This window comes from Gouania willdenowi, chromosome 2 (assembly GCF_900634775.1).
Source record: "Gouania willdenowi chromosome 2, fGouWil2.1, whole genome shotgun sequence".
NCBI lineage: Eukaryota > Metazoa > Chordata > Actinopteri > Blenniiformes > Gobiesocidae > Gouania > Gouania willdenowi.
The window spans coordinates 9419901-9440225 of NC_041045.1; the positions used below are offsets into that span (position 1 = coordinate 9419901).

At 38.5% G+C, this 20325-nt stretch overlaps 2 protein-coding genes across 5 annotated transcripts in view; one reads left to right on the forward strand and one right to left on the reverse strand.

The window, feature by feature from the left end:
• Nucleotides 1-1780: 1780 nt before the first annotated feature.
• LOC114478817 (cysteine/serine-rich nuclear protein 3-like) lies at nt 1781-9625 on the reverse strand. Of its 3 annotated transcripts, none has more exons than XM_028472110.1 (6): nt 9396-9625; nt 9169-9265; nt 6666-6836; nt 4552-4808; nt 4180-4476; nt 1781-3202 (listed from the first exon to the last, which is right to left on the reverse strand). In XM_028472110.1, the coding sequence occupies exons 3-6, from the start codon at nt 6811-6813 to the stop codon at nt 2201-2203; spliced, it is 1704 nt and encodes a 567-aa protein (XP_028327911.1). In that variant the 5' UTR covers nt 6814-6836; nt 9169-9265; nt 9396-9625; the 3' UTR covers nt 1781-2200. The 3 variants fall into 3 exon arrangements, with proteins under 3 accessions (XP_028327911.1, XP_028327902.1, XP_028327905.1); XM_028472101.1 differs by having other exon boundaries at nt 4165-4476; XM_028472104.1 differs by having other exon boundaries at nt 4165-4476; nt 9169-9322.
• A 10235-nt stretch (nt 9626-19860) lies between these two features.
• xirp2a (xin actin binding repeat containing 2a) overlaps nt 19861-20325 on the forward strand; it is a 58256-nt gene continuing 57791 nt past the window's right edge. For both annotated transcript variants that reach the window (XM_028471947.1, XM_028471955.1), the window contains exons 1-2: nt 19861-19969; nt 20069-20325. In XM_028471947.1, the coding sequence (XP_028327748.1) occupies nt 19876-19969; nt 20069-20325 (351 nt within the window). In that variant the 5' untranslated portion in view covers nt 19861-19875. The remainder of the gene's footprint in view (nt 19970-20068) is intronic.

Here is a 20325-nt window from a genome sequence, read left to right on the forward strand (position 1 = left end):
CATGGGCACACCTCAGATTATGTAAGCGCATGGAATGAGCATGGCAAGGGTTGGTGAACAGTGTGTTCTTCGCATGTCACACACACACAATGGTCACAAAGGACCATGAGTTCCAACCTGGTGCCTGAACCTTAATGTGTCCGATTAAAACAGGGTTTTTAAACTTTGGGGTCAGGAACCCATGTGGCATCATTTGAAATGTCTAGTAATTGAGAAAAAAAAAAAATACTGATAAAATATTTATTTATAATTATTATTTTTTTTTTTTTTACAAATTAAAACAACACAATCTTAAACTGTTTTCTATACTTTCACTTCATCAAATATAAATATAGTTACTACCAATAAGATGCAATATAAAAATATCTGAGCTGGAACAACTTGTTACTAATACTGGAAACTGTATTTGTAATACAGTATAACAAACCTGATCAAAACACTAATTCTAGAAATTATTTTCTGTTTTTTGTTTATATATATATATACAGTTAGGAATTACAACTTCAATGCACATTTATCAACATAGAACAGTACAGGCAGTAGGAACCGAGGAAACATGCGTTCAAAATCGGAAAGTACCAAATTATTGGATTTAACCCTTATTACTGAAGACGTCATTTTTTTTTATATCTGGCGCCATCTGTTGGATTAACCTATAAATACACAATAATACACAATTGATACCCATTCACACAAAGCAATGTGGTTAAAGTGCCTTGCCCAAGGACACAATAACTTGGATAGAGTGGCATTCGAACCCACAAACCTTCAGTTACTGGATGCCCCACTCTACTACTGATCCACAGTGGTCCTTGATTATGATTTGAAAGTCACGTCTCCTTGCCCACCATTTACGTGGATACATTTCATGTAAAAAAAAAGTGATATTTTCCCAAAACATGCATGTGAGAGGGTATTACGCTTGATATTGCAATTTCTGTTTGATATTTTTAGATTAGTAAGTGAGTCAATTCCGTATTTCCTGTCCATTTTTCCGTAAGTATGTTATGCTATCCAAATTCCAAGACTAATATGAACTTGCTCTTGTGCATGAAATAATGTTTGAAATTCAAAAAGTTGCAAGTCGAGCCAAATAAATGAACAAAAATCCTATCGTAATCTCTCTAGGCCCAGAACAAAGACGTTAAAATATAATTCCTACCTCTGCAATGAAACAGTACAAAGGCCTGAATTGTGTTGGCCAATCTATACCTCATGCTTCCTGTGTACTAGCCAGACCTCAAACTCAGACCTGGAGCATGGGAGGAGAAAGGTCTACCACTGAACCACCATTACAACGAATTTGAAATGTTCTTCAGCTGTGGCATTTTGAAACAGTGAGAAATGGAGTGGCAGTCACATTCGAAGCATTCATTAACAATTTTTTGAAAAACCACGAATGCTGGGAATGCTACGCACTGCTACAAACTTTCTCCAGTTAGGTTGGGCTTTGTTGCGAGTGTCAAGAATGGGGTACAAGCATGGTACTTCAGCTGCCTCTCCTCTTCTTACCCCATCACTGTTGAACAGGGTCAATCTGGATTCATCAGACCACATGACCATCCATTGTTCCCATATCTAATATCTTTGTTCCCAAACGAATTGAAGCTGTTCTTTCAGATAAGCCTCATTGTGGTCTCCTTACGGTTACACATAGAACATAGATGTTGCCTTGTGATAAAGTGAGTAGAATTTAATCTATAATTGTAAAAGACTTGTGTATATATACATACACATGTCATCATCAAAGAATATCACATTTCCAAAGAACAGACAGGGATTCTCTTTTAAATAATTTATTGTTTTGGAAGAGCAGGGGGAAAAAATCAACACAATCTGAGAATTTCTTGAGAAATTTGAATCAAGGAGCTAATAGTTTTGCACCAAGAAAGTGAAAAGAAGTTTACAAATAAATACTCTAAGGACCTATTTGTTGTTACTTCTGTGCAAACCAAGAATTGTCTTCTGCCAAAGAAGCACATTTGATACAGACAGGCATTGGCAAAATATTACAAGCGTCTCAAAATCGATGATTCGTCAAAGACGCCGGTCACAGACGGAGAACATGCGGTAATCAACGAAGACTGTTCGACAGGGAACAGTATCTGTCAAACGTTACGTTTACGGAAAACCTACAGGAACACTGATTAGTAGAGTTGTCACTGTTGTCGAGCTTTGAAGGGTTTAGCGCTAAGAAGATTCAAAGTGCTGGAGCGTCCAAGTTTTCGGGCGTGGGCTTAAGGTCACAAGTCTTGACAAAATACTTTCCTGTGGTACTTTCTTCTTCTACCGAAATCTGATTATTGGCAAAGGATTCTGTTTGTGAATGAGGATCATCTGTGTGAGGCAGTTCCTTGGTTTTGCCGGCTGGGACAGTATTAGTCTCAATGGTGTCCATGTGTGCGGAAGCTTCCAGAGATAGGGCGCTAGGAAAGGAGCACGGCAGCCCTGGCTTTAATTGGGCTTCTAATGCGGATTCTACTGTTGGAAGTGTAGCGGGAATGCTAACCTTGTCCATTAGGAAAGTGGGTGCGCCGCTATCGTGGCGATCAATCTGATAGGGCGCCACAGAGGCAACACCTTGGAAAGGTGTGCTTAGGTTCATACTGGAGTAACTTAGCATAGAAGGGAGTGGCACGGAGTAGGGTGGAGGACTGGGTCCATTTACAGGAGGATCCCACTCATCCTCTTCTTCCTCCTCTTCCTCTTCCTCGTCTTCTTCATCTTCCTCCTCGTCCTCTTCCTCCTGTGTGTCGATTGTGTCCAAGCTGTGTGTGCTACAGTCCGACAGGCCGCTGCAAACGCTACTGCCGTCTTCATCATAAGCTTCGTCATCCTCATTCTCCTCTTCCTCCTCTTCCTCCTCCTCCTCCTCCTCCTCCTCTTCCTCTAAATCACCCTGGATGTGCATGACAGGAATATGCTGTGAGCTGCTCATCAGCGGGAAATGTAAGTTCGGCTGCTGCTGCTGTTGGACCAAGGTGGAGTCGTCATGGTAACCGTTGCTGTTGGTTACCAGCTGCTGCTGCTGCTGCTCGGTCTGCTGATGCTGGTACTGTTGGTCACGGCTTTTTTCCAGCTCCAGCTTCATGATGGTGTGCAGGAAGTGGGTGCGTACCCGGACAGGGTTGAACTCCAGGCGGCCGCTGTTGTTCCTGCAGCCGTCTTTGGTGCAGCCACAGGGGAAGGACATGCGGTCCACCTGAGGACCACAGTAATTGTCAGCCATACATTGTGAGCGAGCGTTACAAAACAAAAACCCTGGCTGCCAATCACATCTGCTCACGTGTGAAGGGAATCTGCAGAGCCTGCTATTAATAAGGCTACAACACCTGAATGCAGCTTATATCTCTCAACATCTGGATGATTGACAGTTGCCTGAGGCTTAGTCAGGACCTTTGTCAAGAAATCAACCCAATGACTTCCAGCATAACACTGCCATACACATCATGTCAGTATAGAAACCAGTAGAATGCTCAATTTAAGAAGGTCTTTTATCACACGTTCATCAAAAGTTCTTACAATAGTTACATCGATATTATTTATTTTGTAAGACTTGCATTGAGATTTACGATATTTAGATTTTCAAGTAAACAATATTGAAAAAGAAAATATTGGCTTATATATGTGTGTTCCCTATTTCTTCTCTGTCAGTCTCCTCTCTGCCCAGCCTATGCTACATTTATACACAAGAATGGAATAGCCACATATATTATTTTTTACCAAAGTTATCACCAAAATATCTATATATACCTAACCTGTAAAAGAGCTCACATTACCCTGTAGCTCCTTTGTGGCATTGCAAAAATCTCTGTTTTAGGAGTATTGTGCTGATCGTTAACGAACACCGTCAACCATTCATTACTAAGCATTAAAGGCATGAGGCATTTAGGGCTTGTGCTAAAGTTGAAATACTGCTTATAGAAATCTATTTTGTTGCAAGTAGGTTTCAAGTATTATCAATAAAAAAAGAGAACATAAGATGATAGTGTTAGTGCATGTGTTTCTACATCACATACCGATCACCTGAGGTTGCCACTTGACGAATTCATAAAGTTTTGATCGTTTTTTAGAAATACGCTTTCACTGATTGATAATCTGTGATCAGACCGTGGTCAGAAAACCCCCAACTGAGAGCACATGAGTATTATAGATGGGCCTCACCACTGTTCCATTTACCTGGCACTTAATGCCGGCCAGGCTGCAAGCACACGTCTCCGGATCGCAAATTCCCCGGCAGCGGCACCCACACTCCTCCCGAGACATTCGAAGGGCACGCAGCTCATGCTTCTCATCCACATCAATGCGTCGGACCCCCGAGGCCCGGAGAAGGGCACGGCGTCTTCGGGTGGCCAGGGGTTGGAGAAAGAAGTAATCATCAACTTCTGTGTTGTCCACATCTAGGTCATCCTCAGAGATGTCTTCAAGCGTCAGGCTGTCTGCCTCCACTGATGATACAGTACCATTTTTAGTCAGCTGTAGACAAAGAAAGTGATGTTATGATATGATAATGGATGCTATAGCAACAATGGAAAGCTGTTCTCCACTGACTTTGAGCTTGATGGCGTTGAGTTTCTCTTCCTTGAGATGATCCCTCAACATGTTGCGGTGGCTTTGTTTCTGCTCAGAGGCGAACTCCCTGAGAGTAAAGGACTTCACCCCGCTGTGACGGGGCGACATCCCCAGGGTGCTGCCTCCCTGTGTGGGCACACTGGTGAAGCCCTGGCGCCGGTTGAAGTAGTAGACGGTCACGCTCTCAAAGTGTACATTCCGACCCCGCAGTCTCTTTGACTGCTGTGCGAGAGAGGCTGGGATTGAGACGGAGACGGTGCTTTAATGACCTCTGAAAAATATCTGTATATACTCTTAAAAGCTGTATGGTAAAAAGATGAAAACTAATACGGGAAATTCTCCATAACCAGTATTTTATCAGTGCAAATCCCCCCCCAAAAAAAAAAAAAAATTAAAAAGGGGGGGGGCTCCGAAAACACATCCCTGAGGAACACCACATATTTTTAAGTGGATTTCTACATTATAAACCAAATATTTATTTTTTAAATATTTCAAGAAAATGCCCAAAACATTCCGATAAATTCTTTTATTTACAAAATTAAAAAAAAATAGGAAAGGATCAATTATAGATATATTTTCTAAAGGCTTGATTTTTCTTTTCTCCCGTGTTTGATGCATTAAGAAATCTTGCTTTTTTACGCATATTTTGTATATATGTATATATTTTACATTTGGATAAAAAGAGTTTAAAAAGAAGTTTGACGATCACAATGATAGATAGATGTTTGAAGGCCTGAAATCTCTCAAACTGTAAAACCAGGGGTGTCAAACACATTTTTTTTTAGGGCCTATTTATGGACCAGTTTGATCTCAAGTGGACCTCAGATATTAGGTGGAAGTTTTCAATATCAGACCCTGCAGGATCTTCACTTCACATCTTCTTGATTTTATCACCAATCCTTGTGTTATTTAGAGGAATTTTGTAGAAAATTGTGAACTTGAGATATCTAAAACTGAATTATTTGGTAATTTACATAATGCTTTTTCATTTTTACTGGTTCCTGTGGGCTGAATTGGATGCTCTAAAGCAGTGGTTCTCAATTTTTTTGGGCTCAAGTACCCCCTTTCTCTAACTTTTGAATCCAAGTACCCGCTTATATCTGACTCGAACATTTTGCTCAGAATTCTGCGGAAAAACAACAACTATAGAGCATAATGATGGAATGAATGAGTGATAACACACAATTTCAAGAATTTCGTTTTGTAAATAAGGAATGAAACAGTATTTAGTGCCTCCTGGATAGATTTAGTGTATTTCTTCCTGCATGGTGTGGGACCAAGACTGATCTTTGTATTTTCAGTTCAGGTTCTAATCAAAATTATTTCTATCATCATTTTGTGGGGTTTTTGTGTAATTTTGTGTTTTTGGTGAAATTTTGTGTAATTTGTTGTTATTTTGTCTGTTCTTTTTATTATTCAGAATATTTTTTTTATTATTATTTTGTGTGTTTTGTTGTCATTTTTATGTGTTGTTGGTAGAATTAAAATTATTCTATCAGTGTGTTTTTGGTGTCGTTTGTATGTTTCTCTGTTATTTTTGTGTATTTTGTAGTGATCTTGTGTATTTTTCTCTCATTTATTGTCATTTTGTGTTTTGCTGGTAATAGTATTTTTCTCTCCATCGTCTCTTTTTGGTGTCATTTTGTGCATTTTGTTGTTTGTTCTTTTTGTTATTCAGTATATTTTTCTCATTTTTTTTTTCTGTATTTGTCGCTTTGTCAGTTGCTGGTAATATTTAGTATGACTCATTTTTAGTTAAAAATAAACATTGTAAAACCCCATATTTTTTATGCTTTCATTTGTTAATTTTCCTCTCTCTCTCTCTCTCTCTCTCTCTCTCTCTCTCTCTCTCTCTCTCTCTCTCTCTCAAGCACCCTCTGTAGTGCCATTGCATACCCCCATTTGAGAAACACTGCTCTAAAGGGCCAGATTTGGCCCCCGGGCCTTGAGTTTGACACGTGTGCTCTTAACCATCTAAAAGAGTGTTTTGACAAAATCATGCAAGGGGCCCAGGGGTGTAACCCAAGTGTAGGTTCTATATTGTAAAATACATTTTATTTCCCCACAGGAAGAGAGTAATGGTGAGCTCTTACAGTCCAGCAGTCCGGGCGGTGCTGATTGGTTGAGACTGTCACTGCTGTTGCCGCTGTCGCCACAAGAAACCTCATCATCAGAACCCTGCAGGGATAAGTAGGGGACGGGCCCTTCCTCCAGCTTCCTCTTCAGGATCCCACTCATCATGCAACGCCACCGATTGGTCACACCTGGTTCAAAAACAGTTTTAATCAATTTATGGTAAGTGAGTCTTGCAAATTTAAGGCAGAAGACAGACATTTAACTCATAAAATGTAGCAAGAAAAGCTTTTTTTTTCCTATTTGTTGTGTAGAAAAATGTTCCCTATTCTAAAATTGACTTAAACAACTGTGTGCAGTAGTAGATTTTTCTTTTCTTTTCACAATTTGTTTATCACTTTTTCATTTTAAAGAACATACATGCTCAAACAGCAATACAACACTCAAAACAAAAAGCAATAAACCCTCTCAATCCACCCTCATCCCACCTTCAATAGGATTTATTCTAAATAAGCAAAATAAAACAATATAATCGACATGTGTATAACACATTCAACATACATACTTGAGCATATTTATGACTTAAATAAATACAAAATAAGATAAATAATAAATCCAACCAAATACTAAAAATACACAGAAAATTATTAAGCAATGAATGACAATAAAATAACAAATGATATGTGTACATTAGCCACTTCTAAGCTCTTAACACAGTATTTATAACAATTAAAATGTAAGATTGAAGTATATAAACCTCAAGTTTGAGTATTTCAAGTTCTACTGAGGAGATTTTCAAAATCTGATGATTCAGATTGAATCGACTAAGACCCTCTGTACCCTGAAGTGATTATGAGTAATATTAAAACAAAGAGTTGAGATGGTTTACTCGCGAGCAAAAAAAATCTGTAATCTTCACGTTTCTGCAGTCAATGAAATCTTGATGGTTAAGTTGATGCTAGCTGCGCGCTAACTTAAGTAGTTTTGATATGCAACAAAACAAAAAGATTGATTTTTATTCGCCTTAAGCCAATGAAGTGGTTGTACTGTATGGCTGTAGTGGTGTATTTTAAATGTTGATATCTTTAGATCATTACTAATTCCTTGTTACAACTGCAGAACAAAGAGTGTGTATGTGATCAGTTGTGTGTGCAGAAATGAATCCATAAATGTAGGAAATGGTACACAAAAATGATTTTGGATTTCACGAGACATTGAAACAAGGCTTTATTTCATAAAAAATAAGTCGTTTCTTGCTATATGTGCACAAAGCAATAGCACAGGGACCCTTTAGCCACAAGGGGCCCCCAGAATAATATCGGATATGCATCTAAACTCTCAGATATAATACAGTATATATTGTTTTAAATGTATTATCTTTAAGGTTTAAAATTAATGTCGTCCATTGTTTGAGTAATATCACTTAACCTTTTTTTTTTTTATCATTCCGCAATACAAAATAACTAATAAAAGTATGTCTGATTCGTGCTAATATTGCATCGGATCTATGTTGGTATTGTGCAATACCCAAGGGGCAATATTTGTAGCTGGGTTTTCCATTACCCTTGTAAAATCTAAATAGCGCAATAAAAACTTTTTAAGTTTTTACACTTTCATGAGGAGGAATTTCAGACGTTTTGATATTGAAATGTGTCGCAAAAGCGCCTTGGAAGCACTGTTTCCGCAAATACGTGGATGTACTTGGTCACATGACCACTTCTTTTAGAGAAAACATGGCGCGGTACTTGTAGACAGAAGAGGATAGCGGGACATTTCTTAGCATTATACTTTAAAATTATTATTCACAATTATTATTATTAACTTTGTCATGATTTAAAAATATTGCTTTTATTTTGCCAAAATCTGTAATGGAAACCCAGCTAGTATCGTATCGCAAGTGAGGAAGTTATATCTGTTCGAAAATAAATGAAGGATATCGGAATAAATGACACCACAAATATAAGCTTTAAATATAATGTTTTAAATACGTTAAGTTTTAAAGAAATAGCCGGTAAAGTGAATCAGCTTGTCGCAGGTTACTGGACAATGACGTAGTTTGGCGGATTGGGGGCCCACAAACATTATCTTTCATGAAAACAGATCAGATGATATTGTAATATTATGCAAAGATTGGGGGGACTTTTTAATTGGATATCCCTAATTTCAACCTAAGTCTATTGAAACAACCCCAAAAAACTAGTACTGCTCCCACTGGTTGATAAGTGAGGGATGACGGCCACATTTTGTGACCTTTTTGAAGAAGATGATTGATCTATCAATACATTAGATGTTCTCTAGGTAAGAAAATGCAGTTGTTGGATAACAATGAGAGATTTACTTTACAGAGTAAAATTGGGAATTTGTTGCGTTCACAGCCTGGACTGGGAGAGGATTACATCATATGCAGCAAAGCAGAAGGCCAGGGTTTCTCTCTCTGACAGGCTTTGTCTTCCTTCTCCTCTGCTCGGACCTACTGCTGTATGATTGTTCTCCAGGTCTCCTAGTTTTTTTTTATTCTCTCACCTTCTTTCTGGAAACGTCTCCTCGTCGTTCCTTAGAATTCTCCCATCTTCGTCTCCAGCCTGTCAGGATTTCAGATGTCCACCAGTGTTTGCTGCTTCTGTGAATGGATGGAGACACATTTCTCGTGCCACTGAAGGTGTTGCAGCCCGTTCACCTGCACACTCACTGTGGCTCATCACATGTGTGCATAGCCACACCACACACTCCTCCCAGAGTCTGCCACTGACCTGCTTTCTCGCTTTGGGTTTGGTAGTCGTGGTCCTTCTCCCCGACTCTCTCCTCTGCATCACCGGCGCGAGCCAAACGTCCCCATGTGTCGTGATGATGATGCAGCGAGCGATGCCATGATGCCTGGTCCTTCCCTTCCCTTTCTTCCAGCAGCCTCTGGCTCTAATGTGCAGCTCTGAGCACCCCAGCCTCCATCACACCCCCCGCCCTCTCCCTCCGAGCCGTCATCCGTTGCTCGCTGTCTGATTCTCCCCTCCCTCCCTCTCCTCACAAAGACTTGGTAGTTTCGGTGCTGCTGCCGGCTGGATGTGCTGGAGCTTGACTGAGGTAAAGCAAGCCCCAGGAGATCACAGAGAGAGAGAGAGAGAAAGAGGGGAGGGGGTTTGCAGGATGTGGATGTGACGGTGTGGGGGTGAAGTCGAGATTCTGCTTCGTGAAAATTCATTTTATATATATATATATAGTCTTGGTGCAAACAAGAGCATGTGAGACATTCCACCTCGCAGATGGGGCAGATTTTACACATTCTTACCAAAATAAAGTAAAACCTTTGATGGTGCTCATTGTTCATTTAGTTTCTCTTTAATGTAATTTGACTTTTAAATTCAACACTGAAACAAAAGCATGTGGTCAATGTTTTAGAAACCCTGGCGCTTTTCAATAATGCATTAAATAATGCAAAAACTACAATCCGATTCAAAAGACCCCGTACATGCCTTTGTTAACAGAAAAGGGGGCAAAGTATGAAATTTGATAAATTTCAACTCTCCAAATATTGAGGATAATACAGTATATTAGTAACTCAGAATCATACAGGTCATTATTAGACACTCGTATTTTAAAATGTGTTGAAACAAAAAAAGGTAGAAACCTGCTTCTTTGCTTTGTTTGTTACCTTAAAAGAGTAATTAAACCCTGAGCTTTTGGCTGACCTGCGTCTTGGCTAGAAAATAACTCTTTAACGCCTGTAATAATAATAATTAATAATAATTATATGTTCTACCAGTGTAATAGTTTAAATTGAAGAAAATCAAAAAAACAAAATACATTTTTTGAGATTTGGTCGGAAAAAAACCATGAAAGCTCACACGAATAAAATATTTTTTTCAACAAATATGTAAAATCTAGAATGCACAGAACTATTTACAATAAAAAAAAAAAAATTGTTTCTACAGTATGTTTCTAAATGTGCAAAAACAGGCCATTTTATGACAACTATAACAATACTACAACAAGCTGAAGCGATTTCTTCGCTTTCCATGAAGGAGGAGACGTGATTACCGTAACGTTTTTAGGTTGTCAGTAAAGCACAACATGTTCGCTTTCAGAAACAGTTGGATTTTTTTCAATAGAGCGAGTTTTAACAGATTTACGGCAATATTAATGTGAACATACCAGAATGTGTCGCCGGCGACGCAGCAGTTGTTTGGGTTAAAAATGCCTTATTATGGGCGGGGCTCCGGGAGCAGTTAAGACACACCCAGTCTATACTATAAAATCTCCAAAGAACAATCTATGCTATGCTGATTACTAGTTTTTATAGGAGGGGTGTAGCCAACAGTCATGGTTCGTGACGTAAGAAGCCACCATTAGCAAAATTTGATTGTAATAGCGGGTTTAAACCCATAGAGGGCAGTTATTTATATTTTTACAACAAAATGCACCAAATGAAAAGACTTTGACTAAAATGTCTGAGTTGGACAAGAGTCAATCAACGACTCTACTTCATACCCAAATTATTTGTTTTCAGCAGAAAAAAGTGGTTATTCTTCTTTAAGAAAATCGCAAAAAGCATTTTCTTCAGAAACAAGCTCTTAATTTGAAACGCAGGCACGAAATGTAGTTTTTGTGTAATGTGAAATAAAATGTGTATTTGTGCAAAATGGGTTGATTCTACAAAATAATGATTGTTGTTTAAAATCTATGGGCAACCATATTTTTACGAATAATTGCAAGATCCGATCCAGATGAAACTCTGTGGGGTAGTCACGGAACCATCCAGACATAACAGTCAAATTTCACAAATGTCAGTCCATTAGATATACATTTCTAAAATTGCTTCAATGATGAGAGATAAGGAATTTTTGATTGACAGAGTTTGTTGTTGCAATCAAACAACTCTTAAAAGTAAGTAATTACTGGAAGAAACTACTTGGAATCCCTTCTTTTTATATCATTTTTTATTGGTATTTTTCTTTTTAAGGAACAAAAAGATTTAGAACAGTAACACAATAGTGCATACCATGACAAAACAATAAACTTAATTAAAAATGGGCTCATGACATCTTTGACTGGTGTTGTATGAAATCAGGCCTAAAAGCCATCTGGACCAATTTTCAAATAGATCTGGACCAAGTCAAATAGATTCTTAGTATAAATGTAATTCTTTCCGTTGTATATTTATTGTAAACTAGATCTATCCACTAATTTACCAAACAACAATAACAGGTATTTATCACTTCTGGTTATCACATGTCCAGTCTTCATCAGAGAAGTTTTGCTGAACGCCTTTGATGTTCCTTTGAAGTTTCACTTGACTTCCATGTAATAGTTACAGCAAGATTAATTTTGTCTTTTTTTTAACAGTATGTTAAGTTGGGATTTGGTTTTAATCAGACAAGGTTTTTCAGGAGATGTTTATCTCCTGATATGTTTTGAATGTCATCTGCCAGTCTTTGTCAGAGGAGTTTTGCTGATTGCCTTTGATGTTTCCTTTGAACTTTCACTTGACTTCCATGTGATAGTTCCAGCAACATTTTTTTAGTCTTCCTTTTGAATAGTATGTTAAGTTTGGATTTGGTTTATTCAGACAAGGTTTTTCTGGTCTCTTCTGACGAAGATTGCCAGTTGACAGTCGAAACATTTTAGGAGAAAAAATCCTGAAAAACCTTGTCTGAATAAACAAAATCCCAACTTAACATACTTAATAAAAAGAAGAGAAAATGAATCTTACTGGAATGGAATACGAGATTGTTGAGTTTTTGGTTATCTATCAATGAACCAAACCACCAACCGGGCCATAGACCACATGATGACGGTTGGACAAACCGGAACGCCCAGAGGAGAGACCATGCAAACTCCACAGATGAATGTCCCCATGTCTACCTCTGGTACCCAATCAACCCAGGACTGCTGTTTAGTGTTTTTATTTTTGGTTTCAGTCTGTACTTCACTGCCTGAGAAGCTCCCATCTGCCCATTGCATACAACTACAGTTGCCATGGCGATGCAGGACATGATACGCTCCCTCTGCCTATTTGTGAATGTTTGTGTGAAATGAACACACACACGCCGAGTGCAGTCAGGCTCTTTTTGTGTCTTTCTGAATGAAGCAGAGGAAGCAGGAGATAAATAAACAAACCCATGTGATGATGCTTCATTCCTGCAATAAAACAATCCATTGTGAGGATCGGGTTGTGGGGGGAAAGTGTTCCTCCGAGCACATGAAAAAGCTGGATGATAACTGTGTTCTCTTTATGGAGCAACCGCGCTATTCCACCAATCAGCTGCCATGGTAACGGTCCACCAGAGTGGAGGAGGAGGAGGAAGAGGAGGGAGCAGAACAACATGGAGATGAGGTCGGAGCACAGCTCTGAGCAATGGACAACTTTATTGCGTCTGTGTTTTGTATCGACGCAGACTGTAATGAGGCTGTGAGGTCCAGTCCCAGAGTGACGAGAAGCACCAAACAAGGTTATTGTCACTGTAATTATCTGGAGCGAGTTTGGAGTAGCCTCGCTGACCATCTGCTACAGGGGTCCACATGATCACCATGGCAACGCACCGTAACCTACCAGAACTCATGTGCTGCGTTCACACCGGACGTGGCGCAAATTTTTTGTGACACGGGCATCTTGCGCAAATGCTTTCCACAGGATCAAAAAATATAAAAATGGGGCCAACCAGACACGACTCCTACATACAATACACAGCTCATAAACACAAAGCACACACAGCCCCACAGACACTATATCACTCACAAACAGTCCCTACTCTACTCCCGCCATGAGCCTCAGAACACTGCCTCACACACTCAGCGATGACACGGACACGCACGTTCGCGCACACGCAGAGACAGACGGGAATACACACGCAGCTATGTCTGTACATACACACATAGCTTGATGAACCCTCTGATTAGACCAGAATCTGCTTTTTATAGAAGTCACAAATATTCTGCAGGAATGCACGGGGGCATGGAGTTTCTCATTGAGGCTGTCAATCAATGCTCACCGAGGGCTGTAATTGGAGGAAAACTAGTCCCTTCTCCCAGCTTTTACAGGAGAGGCGGGGCCAACAGTGACCGTGGATCAGTGGTAGAGAGGGTCGTCCAGTAACCGAAGGGTTGGTGGTTCTTATCCCATTCTATCCGAGTCATTGTCATTGTGTCCTTGGGCAAGGCACTTTACCCACATTGCCTTGTATGAATTTGGATGAGTTGTGTATATGAATGTTGGTGGTGGTCAGAGGGGCCGTAGGCGCGAAATGGCAGCCACGCCTCTGTCAGTCTGCCCCAGGGCAGCTGTGGCTACATTGTAGCTTACCACCACCGCCATGACTGTGTGAGTGTCTGGTGTGAATGAATAATGGTTTCTGTAACACGCTTTGAGTCTCCTTGAAAAAAGCGCTATATAATTCCAAGCCTATATTATTATTATTATAGTTGGTGACGCATGATGATCACAATGACGCATCATAATCCGTCTCAGCCAATAGCATAATTCAATTGTAAGAGCTGGCGTTAAACCCTTAGAGGCCAGTAACTTCTACTAAAATGCTAAAAGTTGGGCTAGGATCAATCAATAGCGCTACTTAATACCCAAATACATTTGTATTCAGCAGAAAACAGTGGCTTTGGGGTTTAGTTACTCTTTCAGATTGCTGACTTTTAAAAAGAAAATGCATAATTTACAGTAGAACCCAATACAGCTACAAGTTTCATGCACTTTTCACTGCGTACGACATGTAAACAAACTTAACCCACAACCTGCTTAGTTCTTGTCCAATGCATTCGACCTGGTCCATTAACTTGTTTCAATGTTTCAATTGAAGTAGCGTTTGCCACGATTCCTAATAAGAATAGTTGCTTAAGTAGCCATGTGTTTTACTTCAGTGTCCAGCTGATTGGTCTAAACCAGTTTAAAAACAAACAAACATGTGAAGAGCAAAATAAAGACGGTTTGTGTGAATTTTCATGGCCACGATTTCCTCTTAAATGAGCTAAAATGAAACTCAAAGTTTACCCTTTTAAGACATCCAATACTGGTATTTAAAGCATGGAGTGGTTTCTTCATAACTTCAACTAGCATATTTGGCAAAAACAAAACAAAAAAAGATAAGGACAATCAATATTTTCCTAGAAGAAAAAAAAGGTTTTTGTGATTTTTATTAAATTTCTTCATTTCTTTTTTTTAAATTGCCATTTTCGTTCCAGGGAATGGTGTAATTCTCGCCCCTTTCCTGCGATCACAGACAATCGGAGGCCCTACAAACTACCCAAGCGTATTTGATGAATCCCAATCAAAATATTAAAATCTCAATTCTAAACTCTGCGCAATGAACAAAACAATTTTTAGAACCCTAATATAAAGAGGATTAATCAAATCTAACCCTCTGATTACTTACAATATTTACATTTGTAATTATTATTATAAATGAAGGGGAATAAAGTATACGTTTTGAAAATATAGGAAAAATATTTCTATTTTAAATGTGTTTTTGAAATTAAAAGAAAAATCTACGTTTTTATATTTATATAATGTTGACCTAATTGATTATGACTAAAATGGAAAACTACTAGAATTTCACTAATTAAATGAACTTTAATTCCTGTTAAAAACCACATGAGAATAGAATTAACAAACAATTAAGTGTTTTTATTTTAAGATATTTTAGTGCCATTTTTTTTTTCTAACAGTAGGGGCACTAATATGTGTTTTTTTTATTTTATTACATCACTGCTTGGATAGAATTTTTTTTCTATAAACAACAATCACTGTTTTTTTTTTTTTTTTTCTTCCACTTTCAGTACCTTAAAAAACCACTAGAGGTCAACATAAGCCTATAACATCCCTTTACTCCAGCCTTAGAGACACGTTAAGTGTTCATGTTCATGAAAATAACATTCATAACGTTTACAAAGCAATAAATGAATAAATATTTTACAGCAGGTTTGGATCAGAAATGTAAGTCTTTTGAAAAATGTATATTGTTTAGAGCAGTGATGGACAACTTTTATCACAATGGGAGCCATAGAAATGTAACTGTCTGATAGCAATTATTATTATATTAACAAATGAAATATTTAAACTACAGCATCATTGATTTATCTCATATCCAAGTTATTTAAATGGTGTCAGCTTTTAATTTAGTTTTTGATTTAAAGGAAAATCAACAACAGCCCCCTACAGGGAGCTACTGCTTTTTTTTGTGTGAATTTTTTTTATTTTTGGCCTGTTTAGAGACAAAACATGCACTGAACAAACTTTAAATACTGCATTTACAGCTTGTATTGATAGCGTTGATAGTTTTCCTAGTAGCCAGCAGATGGCAGACACGCCATTGAAATAGATCACAACCATGTGCGAGTGCCATCAAAACACCCTCGAGTCACCACGTGTCAAACTCATGGCCCGGGGGCCAAATCCGGCCCTTTGGAGCATCCAATTCATCCCGCAGGAGAAAGTAAAAATGACTGATAAAACATGAATCATTGTGTAAATGAAATGTGCTCACAGTTTCCCCTGCGCTTATATTGCGTGATTGTAGTAATTTTTAATGTTAAATAGTTGGAAAAACAAAATAATCCTTCAATTTTCCTCAAATTACGACACAATATTATAGAAATTGTTCACAAAATCTCAGAAATTTAAAGAGAAGATGCTGTTGGGACTGGTATCTGTCACTTATTGCTTGGATATGGTTGGTTTCTTATACATTTTGTATTTTATTTATACGTACAAGTGCATGTACTTGTTTTCCATCATAAAATCTGTGGCCCTCTGGAACTCAATCTGCCCCGATTTTGGCCCCTGAACTAAAATGAGTTTAACATTCCTGACCAGAGGTGGACTGACCATCTGGCATCATGGACATCATCCTGGTGGGCCGTCGACCCGAAGTGGGCCAGTCCGGTCCGCTGCGTTTTGGATTTTTTTTTAAAGAGCGAGTGAAGGCAGATAGGGTAACAAATGCCAAAAATGTCTCAAAAGTGGCAGGAAAAAAGGGAAAAGTGACTAAAATAGAGGTTAAAAAGTTTTCTCCTATTAAAAATTTTCTGAGGGGATTAAAATTTCAAATTAAGACATAAAAAGTCACACGTTGAGCATCACTGACATAATAAGGCTTCTACATAGTGTCTCTGATAATGTAGTGGGCTGGTCTGGACAGAAAATGTACATACAAGAACTCTTCATTCATTTTTGATTTGCGAGATCTCATGTTCCCTTTAATCAGTACGATGCATTCTCCAGCTGTGTTGAACGTGAAAAGCAGGAGCGCCGTCACATTTTCCGAGTTAGACCAGGAAGTGAGCAGTACGAGACGGCCTTGAGAGCAGATGTGGCTCCGTCTGTGCTGCGTTCAAGGACCACTCGAGGCCAAACCTCAAACTGAACAAGCCTGAGCTGACCCCACACCGCCCACTCTTTAATCTCAACTTCAATATTTTCTATGACCGTTCAGCCATGGATGTTTTCTTAGGTTATGTATGAATTAGGTACTTTTAGAAATTGTCTCTACCCAGCTGTTATTATATGTTCATTATTTAAGTTAAAATATTAGGACAAATGTGATGTAATTATGTTATATCTGTTTTCCATTACACTTTGGTCTGTACTTAGGTTTTTCTCATGCTTATACAGAATGCTCTAGTGATTCCGAGGAGGGGAAAATTTACAACAGAAGTGCAGGACTGCATATCCAAAACATCAGTAATGCATCACTACCAGTACTTGAAGGAGGAACAATAGCGTTAACCGTTGCTTCCAGAGAAGTGGTTAGTTAGTTACTTAGTTAGTTAGGTTAATATTACCTAACTAAACCTTGACTATTACTCACCATCTTTAAAAGACTTTGTCTTTAAAGTTATCTACATGTGGTCTTTAAAGCATCGGAGCTCCACAAAGCTCTAATTCTGGCCCATTTCAATTGTTATTATTTCATTTGGCTACAAACGATTAAAGTCAGGCAACAATTTAATTTATTTCCTTGTTATTTGACTTATAACCTAAGCTATTAGTGGTTTTGTTTATCTTGTGTTATATTTACCTCTGAGTGTTGTGAGGGGCAGGGCCCCCCCAAAAAAATACTTTAAAAACTCACAACAACAAAAGCACACAACATGACAACGAAAATACAGAAAAGCACTTAAAGAAATGCAAATTGCTTTAAAAACATACAAAAGCACTCAAAATACACAAAATCACTCTAAAAACTGACAAAATTACTCTAAAAACTAACAAAATCACTCTAAAAAACGACTACAACAAAATGCAGAGTGATTTCAAAAACACACAAACGCACTCAAAAAATTATTCCAAAAATCACACGAATTGACTCCAGATTTACCAATTGACTAAAAAAATCAAGAAAAAAACAAAACGCAAAATGACAAAATAAATAAACAAAATAACAACAAAAATGTGCGAAACCAGCAGAGAAAATGACTCCAACAACACAGCAAATGACGATAAATGTTATATTACTTATCTTGTTTATTTAGTGTTACAATCCAAGAAGTGCACAGTGCTTAGAGGGTTGTTGTTTCACAGCTATTAACCGATGACTTGTAAATAATGTGATCAAAATTTATGTTGCCGAATAAGGTAATGCACAATGATGTGAGGTTTTCGGGGTCGATACATTCCCTTACATTTTCAGCATTTTCTATCAAAAGTAGACATATATCAGTAAGGTATTAATAATTGAAAGGTTCTGCTCTGTTTCAAGGGATTATCCTTAAATTGGGCCTTTATTTACAGTTAGGAGTCGTTGTTGGATCTTCACCAAAGTCGCTGAAAAACCACATCAACTCTGAAACGCCTTGTTGAATTAAACGTAACTTGGCCTCGTGAAGCAACATGCTGCACATTTTTACTCCTTGGCACTCAATTCTTTGCATTGACCATTATAAGTTGGCATGGTTCATCGTCCAACTGTGTTTGATTCTGTGCATGTGTGTGTGTGTGTGTTGCTTTAAGCCGAGTGGATACAGGATCCAGCTGAAAGTGACACACACACCCTGAGCCCAGCTTGAATAATTAATCTGCCGGCAATATATACAGTAACTGTGGTGATCCGATGTCTCTTTAAAGTACACCCGTGGTGATTTGAAGATGTGGAATCCCACACGGCTAGAGATGGGTGATGTAATCGGCTGTAGTTTGTCATAAAATGAAATATTGGTCGACATCTGTATGGTTTTTTTCACTAAATATTTAAAAAAAACGATATGTGCTGTTCTGCCTCAAACTTTGTGTAACTGAATCTACTTTGGTGCTACAGTGCTACCAAGTGGTAGCACTGTAACACAGGTGCAAAACAATATGGTTTGGGTTTCCAGACTTGACCTTTTAATACCTGTCATTTCCTGTCAAAACCGGAAGTTCCAAAATGTGTGTCCCACAGAGCTGTAGGAAATTCCGGAATGGCTTGTCATTTATCAACCTCCATTCTGTGAGCTAAAGCAATGTTTGTAAGTGTTTTCAGTTGTAAACAGTGTTTATGAACCATTTTATGCAGTAATATAGATCATCGTTCCCTATTTCGTACATATTTAATGAAAACATGGGCTAATACTACGAAGCTAACTGTAAGAATAAAATCTTCTTGAAGATGATGAAGAATAAGCGTTAGTATCCCAAAGTCAACACCCTCTTCTTTTTGCAATTCCTGTTTTTTCCCCCCAATTTTTTTTTTTAAAGCCACCATCGAAACAAAGGATTTTCAGATTGTTCCCACTGTCCCAAACATCTACAACCACTGATTGTTAATTGGACTATCTTTCGACTACATGTATAAATAAACATTAAGAATTGTACTTTAACAACGTTATATAATATATAAACAAAAACATTCCAAAATGCAACCAAATAAGAGAATAACACACCAAATTGCAATAAAACATGCAAAATGACTCCAAAAACACACAAAACAATAAAACAAATCCACAAAGTACACAAAATGACTCCCAGAATACACAAAACAGTAGATAAAATACACAAAATAACAAAAACACATTACATTGCAAGAAAACGTGCAAAATGACTAAAGAAATCCACAATATAACAAATAAAATACACAAAATGAGAACAAAAATACCCAATGTGACAGGGAGTTACAAAAAACAGACCCTATCCCTTTATTCTAACCTATAATAATGCTCAGATCTGTATTCATTCTAAATACTGACATGAATGTTGTCGATAACGTGGCCCTTGGATCCGACACAACCGCATTCTTGTGGCCTCCGCTGTGATAAATGTGTTTCTCCCCCAGTTTCTCTTCAGTTGCTTGTGAGCTCCATCTCACTTTTCCTTTTCCAGGCTGCTGTTGTGCAAACGTTGGTTTCCACAGTGAGTAATTACAGGGCAGAAGAAACAGAAAAAGTGAGGGGAAAAAAAAAGCTTTCCTTCCTAACTTTTCTCCTCCTCCTCCTGCTGCTCTTTTTCCAGCCTTTCTGTCGCTCACCCAGACGCAGAGGGAACGGTGCTCACCTCCTCACAGAGAAGCAGCCGCAGGTTTCTCTACAACAATGGAAATTCAATCGGAGAGTGGAGGGGACGAGGCGAGGAGTGTGACCTCGGGCTCGGTTTCCTGCAGCACTCAGGCTGATCTGGTGCTCAGGGAGGACCTGCAGGCGGCCAAGAGGATCGAGAAGTTTGACATCCCACTAGACAGCCTGAAAAGGATGTTTGAGAAGCCAAAGACG

What these genes read in the sequence shown, in the direction of transcription:
- LOC114478817 (XM_028472101.1), bottom strand. Translation starts at nt 6,813, where the DNA reads ATGATGAGTGGGATCCTGAAGAGGAAGCTGGAGGAAGGGCCCGTCCCC. An exon ending in ACCGCCCGGACTGCTGGACT is followed by an intron (nt 4,809 to 6,665) that starts GTAAGAGCTCAC and finishes TCTCAATCCCAG; the next exon opens with CCTCTCTCGCACAGCAGTCA. An exon ending in TCAACGCCATCAAGCTCAAA is followed by an intron (nt 4,477 to 4,551) that starts GTCAGTGGAGAA and finishes CTTTGTCTACAG; the next exon opens with CTGACTAAAAATGGTACTGT.